The 6010-nt window shown below is 32.6% G+C and overlaps 2 protein-coding genes across 2 annotated transcripts; one reads left to right on the top strand and one right to left on the bottom strand.

The window, feature by feature from the left end:
- The first annotated feature begins 1344 nt into the window (after positions 1 to 1344).
- On the top strand, positions 1345 to 3014 carry LOC120630547 (protein JTB). Its single transcript, XM_039899800.1, has 5 exons — positions 1345 to 1425; positions 1538 to 1652; positions 1725 to 1876; positions 2485 to 2578; positions 2785 to 3014. The coding sequence occupies exons 2-5, from the start codon at positions 1597 to 1599 to the stop codon at positions 2948 to 2950; spliced, it is 468 nt and encodes a 155-aa protein (XP_039755734.1). The 5' UTR covers positions 1345 to 1425; positions 1538 to 1596; the 3' UTR covers positions 2951 to 3014.
- A 175-nt stretch (positions 3015 to 3189) lies between these two features.
- Positions 3190 to 5330, bottom strand: LOC120630546 (tRNA (cytosine(38)-C(5))-methyltransferase). Its single transcript, XM_039899799.1, has 3 exons — positions 5096 to 5330; positions 4323 to 4801; positions 3190 to 3649 (listed from the first exon to the last, which is right to left on the bottom strand). Exons 1-3 carry the CDS (start codon positions 5151 to 5153, stop codon positions 3191 to 3193), a joined length of 996 nt encoding a protein of 331 aa, XP_039755733.1. The 5' UTR covers positions 5154 to 5330; the 3' UTR covers position 3190.
- Positions 5331 to 6010: the final 680 nt, after the last annotated feature.

The following is a 6010-nucleotide window of genomic DNA, read 5'->3' as shown; positions in this document are numbered from 1 at the left end:
ACAGATCAGAAAAATATCAGTAAATATATGAAACTTGAACCACAGAATGTATAAAAACTATTTTAATTTTTAAATAGACCACAATCTTGCCCTATAATAAAAGTGTAGACATGGCCTAAGACTAGGGTTGTAAAAAAACCGAGATGTTAATATTTTTTATTCGATATACCAATATGTTCTTCGATACATCGATCAATAGGTATGATGATAACAAGGAATAGCTAAAATATTGATTGCATCTATCCAATTTTATATATTCTTAGTGAGATTGTTATTTATTTTCAATAAATAAAACTGCAAAATCTAGCACTTTGCCATGTCAGGAGAAACGTCGAGTGATGTCACGTCTATATAAACAATCGGCTTACCAGAAACGGACATAAATAAGTGATATCTGCGTACTGTCTGAGAAAAGTAACGACATCCTTTATCCAAAACCAGACGCGACGGTGCGTATTGTGAAAAGTGGTTGCTATTAGCCTTATGAGAACCGATGGACGTTGGGGTTCCAAGGTGCTGGAATGTTGACCCCGCTCAGGTAAACACAGCGTTGGTCGGTCCCCAAAAGAGGTGGACAGACGACATCAAACGAGTCGGTGGGAGCCGCTGGAAACAAGCCAGCCCAGGACATCCTACAAAAGACCTTTGTCCAGAAGTGGACTTCAATCGGGAGATGAAATGATTTACAAAACCTTTAATTTCTGCAAAAATAAGATATTTAGATATAGATATACCTACTTCCGAAAATCATTGGGCACTTTTTCTACATCAATGCTTATTGCCACTACTAAGCTAAAAAGCTCCTCCACTGTGACCTCTCGTCTTATATAGGTACCTACAGTAGTTCCAGAAGGTACATAATATTTTTATTTATTACTAGTGTACCCAGCTCGCTTCGCCGGGCTAGATTTTGTTAATTTTTTATTTAAACAATAAACTTACATCATTAAATTTATAATTTAAATCATTTATTTATCTCCGTATTCATTCTCTTCTATTCTCTTCTCGAGCGGATGAAGATCATTATCTACACCCATGTACAGCCAACAATAGAATATCATCATAGTAAGTAAAAGCTGTATTTGACAGTTCAAAAATAGAACTTTACAGGATTACTCGCCAGCTCAATCCAGAGATTCCCTGAAAGATTCATTGAAATCGGTCCAGCCGTTTCGGAGCCTATACGGAACATACCCACACACTTTCTCTTTTATATATATATAGATAGATTAATCTAAGGTTGATCTTGACAATGGTTCAATCTCTCAGCGGCGCAGAGCCAATAAACCATACAGAAGAAGAATCTAAGTTTGACACTGACAAAGTCACAAATGACAAGATGACAATCACTTTGGTTTCGAAAAAAAAAACTTGTTTACTTATTTTAACACTGAAGTAAAGCTAACTACATTTTTCCTTATAAACGTAAGAAAACATAATAATGATCACATTCAATTACCATTCAAAACCCTAAAAATATTGTTTAAGAATTCAAAAGCGCGAATAATTTGGAATGTTAACTTTTCTCTTTACGCAGGACCCGAGTCCACAAAGTAACTCATGGTGAAATCCCTTGATACAACTTAACCATCGAAAATGATTGAAACTTGTTCGAAACGATGCATGTTATTAGGAACTATATTAATGGGAGTGTAAGTTTTTCAAAATAGTTAAGAATGTTAAACAAATTTCTTCAGTTAAAAATCACTTTTTAAAATCTTCAGGTTGACTATAGTGGTTTTAATACTAGAATCGCATCTCGCTGATACTCTGTCAGGTAGCCAGAGAAGGAATAAAACTTTCCCCACAGAAAATAACTCAACTTGTTGGGTTCACCAACCATATACTGTAATAAGTGAATGCCATCCTTGCTCAGGTATTTCTTTATGCATTAATACTTTGTTTGTAAGAATGATGTAGTGCTTTGTTTAAAAGACATTTGTTTATTTGCATGAGAGGCTTTTGGTTGACTATAAGGATGCTTGATGGAAAGCTAACCTTAAATATAACAATATTATAAATTGCTATTAATAATTTCTTAAGAACTGTAATGTTTCTCTTTTATATTCTTCAACATAACTGTAACTGCATAACTTTTTTAAACTTTAATTAGTAAACAGCATTGAAATAGGCAACTTGAGCTAGAAAAAGTAATATTCCCTTAAAAATCCTAGACACATTAATATCTATTGGCACATTGGTAGTAAAATTGAACTGTAGTTGCCTAGGCAAATGGCAGGGCACTCATATGCTGTCATGACAAAACTCTCGAATCCCTTGAAATCGTATCTATATATCTGAACCATTGACCATGAAAATAGATAGATTTTAATAATTATGCTATTCTCTTTTTTTATTATAAATTCAAATATTTACTTGTATTTTCACAGCTGTTGTGCCTAATTTGATGAGCAACTTTTGAAATAAAAAAAATGATTACATTTACTATTACTAAAATCAATAATATATGGAAATATGTTTCAGATTTTGAAATTCGGAGCAAGAGTATTGGAGTATGCATTCATACCAGCTTCAAAGAAATACTGAAATGTAAAAGTGGTGAAACAGTAACAAGAAGGTAATTATTATTTAATATAATATAATAACCACTTGTAATTTTATGATATGTGATGTGATAATGGGATTAATTAAATAAATTTTAATTTTATGTATTAAAAAAGAAGTAACCAATGTTATAAATTATAGATGTAATTGATGTAAGTAGGTGGTAAATAAATTGACAAGCAAAGTAATAAATTAGCCCAAACTGTTCTTCTGTTTCAGTTGTGATCGAGTGGCATATTTAGAGGAAAGGGCTTACTGGACATTTACAATTTGGTCTCTCATTATAGGTCTGGTGTCTTGTTTTGCTGTGATGCTTAGAACTAGAGTTTTAAATTTTAGAGCTAAAAAGAGAGCCCAAAAGGCACTTAGTAATGGAGCTATTTAAGTTAGGTTATGTCAATCATTTAAGTGTAATAATGTATTATAATTAAATTATTTATTCTTGTCAACCTTTTTTTTTAATGATAATTCGAAAATATTTTTTTAATGACTGACAAACACAGAACAGTACATTGATAATACATGAGGAATGTATAAACTCATAAGAAGTACTACATTTTAGAAAAGTTTGGCTAAGCAGAGAAATCAATATTAACATAGGGAAAACAATAAAAAAATCCAATGATTAATCAAAAAGTATCTTCAAAAGTTCACCTATAACTTTAACATTTACACTGTTACCCAATAACCTGTAACATTGCTTCATTGTTATGTTTTCTGGAAATTCATAGTTTTGAGGAAAACTCATTAGTCTAAGAACTTCATAAGGTGTAAAGAATCTTAACTTAAGTTCTTTAAATAACTCGATAAACTTTTCACTGCCTACATCAAAAGTATTGGCTACTTTGTAACATTTTTCAACATGATCCTCATTTGAATTGGTATAAACTGAGCCTGTTCCATCCAAATAATGAGTATAAGATTTTGTAAAGCAACAAGATCTTCTAGAATGCTTGTAGCATATATCCAATACATTTGCTCTCTTCAACATCTTTTCATTTAGTAAGTATTTATCCGGTACCTCCTTTTGTAATATTTCTTCAAGCATATTTGGAAGACCATAGTCACAAGGCAAACTGGTGATCTGAAATTGACATTTTATCAATCAAGCTATCCATTGAGCATTGTTATATTTTTTGACGGCCGATTGGAGCATTTTGCAGCAACCCTGCTTTCTGAGTCCAAGGCTGTGGGTTAGATTTGCACTACTGAAAAATGTTTGTGTGATGAGCATTAATGTTTTTCAGTGTCTGGGTGTTTATATGTATATTGCTATTTATTTATAGTATTCATAAAAATATTTATCAGTACATCTTAGTACCCATAACACAAGCCATTGCCACAGGCTAGGTGGCAATGTGTGTATTGTCATAGTATATTTATTTATTTATTTAATGTTCAAGAAAGGTGATTGATTGCAAGAAGTAACTTTTTAAAATGTTTCTAACAATAGCCTAATGGACTGAGGCCTCTCCCAATGGGAAAATTTTACCATAATCTCCAGACATGTTGGTTTTTGCAGTTGATGATGGTAGTAGTAGCACAGAGAATGTACTACCCATTCTCAGTCATATTGCCTTAGTCACTTCTTAAGACAGCCACAGTATTCTGATCTGCCATCACCATACTGTGATTAAGATGATTAAATGTAAATAAATATTTTTACAGTGATCCGTCTATCCGTATCCCTCCTTTATGTCTCTTTTATATGAAAAATTATGGATGATGACATAAAAATTAATAAAAATTAAACTTACAATGTCTTCCTTTCTTTTAAAATGCCATTCTGAAACACTTCTTCTGGCAATACAATAATACCTTAACCTAGAATTTGGAACACCAACTTTGGTAGGACATAGAAGGAATTCCTGATAACTAAATCCACATGCCTTTAATGAATCTATAAATAAATTTCTAACAGTTGAACATTCAAAACCCTTGACATTTTCCATTAATATATATTCAATATTATTTAATTCACAAAGCAACTGTATCAGGTAAGTAAATGAATCGGTTCGAGGATCATTTACATCCAAGTATTTACCATTTCTAGTAAACGGTTGACATGGTGGAGACATTAGCACTGTGTTCACATTAAGTTTTTCTATTTCCTTTGAAGTAAATGATTGAATATTTCGGTTTGACAGACATGTTTCAGGAAAGTTGTGTGTATAAACTTCATTTGCAACAGTATTTATGTCAACTGCTAATACTACTTCACCATCTAACTGTGACTCTGGAAAACAAATAAAATTTACAAATAATTTTAATTATTGTTAAAAGTGTGAAATAATAATAGTATGATTGATGGTAATCTAAATAAATATTTGAAATGTGGAAATTGCCCACTACTTTCTTTTGGAGAGTATATATTAAGGTCTCGGCTAAAACGTTTCAACAACTGTTAACCTATAAACTGTTTGATCCCACCTTCCAGAACTGAGGCAGAATGGTGGGTCCATGCTGCTATACCCTATCTACTGTGAAAGATACCGATTAATAAATGACATAAAAAAACTCCATTGAATACCTTTCCATGCACAGTGCATGCCACCTATACCACTGTAAAGTTCTAAGATTCTGTGCATTGTGGCTATTAGGTTTGATTGATTTAAATTAAAGTTTATTTAAAAGTGGGGGATTGTTAAGTTTTTCCAAAATTTTTTAACATTTCATTTACAAAATACTGAAAAATTAAACGAGTCAGTGGCCAAATAAAACACATTTATTTTGTTTATTGGCTCAAAAAACATCTGTGGCGATTGGCAGATCGCAGGTGCCACAGATTAATGAATTATACAGCTGGTGCAGTTTAGGGTCTGTGTTAGTCTGTATCTGAGGTTTGTGCGCAGGGCGCAGGCGGAGTGAACTACCATAGCTATGGAGGGTAAAGGTAAGGAGAGTCATCTGTGTATATGAAAAAGTGTCGTCAAAATGTATTAAATTAGGATGGCGCCACATTTGCATCAGGGTAACTCTTAAAAGAAGCGCCAAATATAAATATTGTTAGAGTAGGCTTGAAAAATAAACAAGGAAATAAGGTTATATTTACCACAATATTTTGTACAACGTAAGTTGTTGAAATTCTCAATAATTAACTACTTTAGTCGATAATGACATTAAATTTTTTAACTCGGCTTACTTCAATTCATCTACGATTGCTACATTCATACCATACCCTGTGCATCCACCAGCGCCATTGTGGAGGATTTTTGAACTGTTATTTAGCGCATACAACTGGACACTTTTTCAACTTTTCTCTCATATAAGATGACTCTCCTTACCTCTACCCTCCATAGCCAGAAGGAATGAAAAAAACAGTTAAAATGTAGACTGAGAAGTAGCACCTGAAATACAATTTTCTTTTCCAAAATCTGGATTGATGATTCTCGCATTGAGAAATAGGAGTCCGCTTCTTTTTTACAACTGTCTTAGGAATGGAAGA

The sequence above is a fragment of the Pararge aegeria genome, chromosome 16, assembly GCF_905163445.1.
Source record: "Pararge aegeria chromosome 16, ilParAegt1.1, whole genome shotgun sequence".
Classification (NCBI taxonomy): Eukaryota; Metazoa; Arthropoda; class Insecta; order Lepidoptera; family Nymphalidae; genus Pararge; species Pararge aegeria.
The sequence above is the reverse complement of the archived record's forward strand: the minus strand, read 5'-3'. Positions and strand labels throughout refer to the sequence as shown.

What these genes read in the sequence shown, in the direction of transcription:
- LOC120630547 (XM_039899800.1), top strand. Translation starts at nt 1,597, where the DNA reads ATGATTGAAACTTGTTCGAAACGATGCATGTTATTAGGAACTATATTA. An exon ending in GGAACTATATTAATGGGAGT is followed by an intron (nt 1,653 to 1,724) that starts GTAAGTTTTTCA and finishes TAAAATCTTCAG; the next exon opens with GTTGACTATAGTGGTTTTAA. An exon ending in GGTGAAACAGTAACAAGAAG is followed by an intron (nt 2,579 to 2,784) that starts GTAATTATTATT and finishes CTTCTGTTTCAG; the next exon opens with TTGTGATCGAGTGGCATATT.
- LOC120630546 (XM_039899799.1), bottom strand. Translation starts at nt 5,153, where the DNA reads ATGCACAGAATCTTAGAACTTTACAGTGGTATAGGTGGCATGCACTGT. An exon ending in CATGCACTGTGCATGGAAAG is followed by an intron (nt 4,802 to 5,095) that starts GTATTCAATGGA and finishes TTTGTTTTCCAG; the next exon opens with AGTCACAGTTAGATGGTGAA. An exon ending in TTAAAAGAAAGGAAGACATT is followed by an intron (nt 3,650 to 4,322) that starts GTAAGTTTAATT and finishes TGTCAATTTCAG; the next exon opens with ATCACCAGTTTGCCTTGTGA.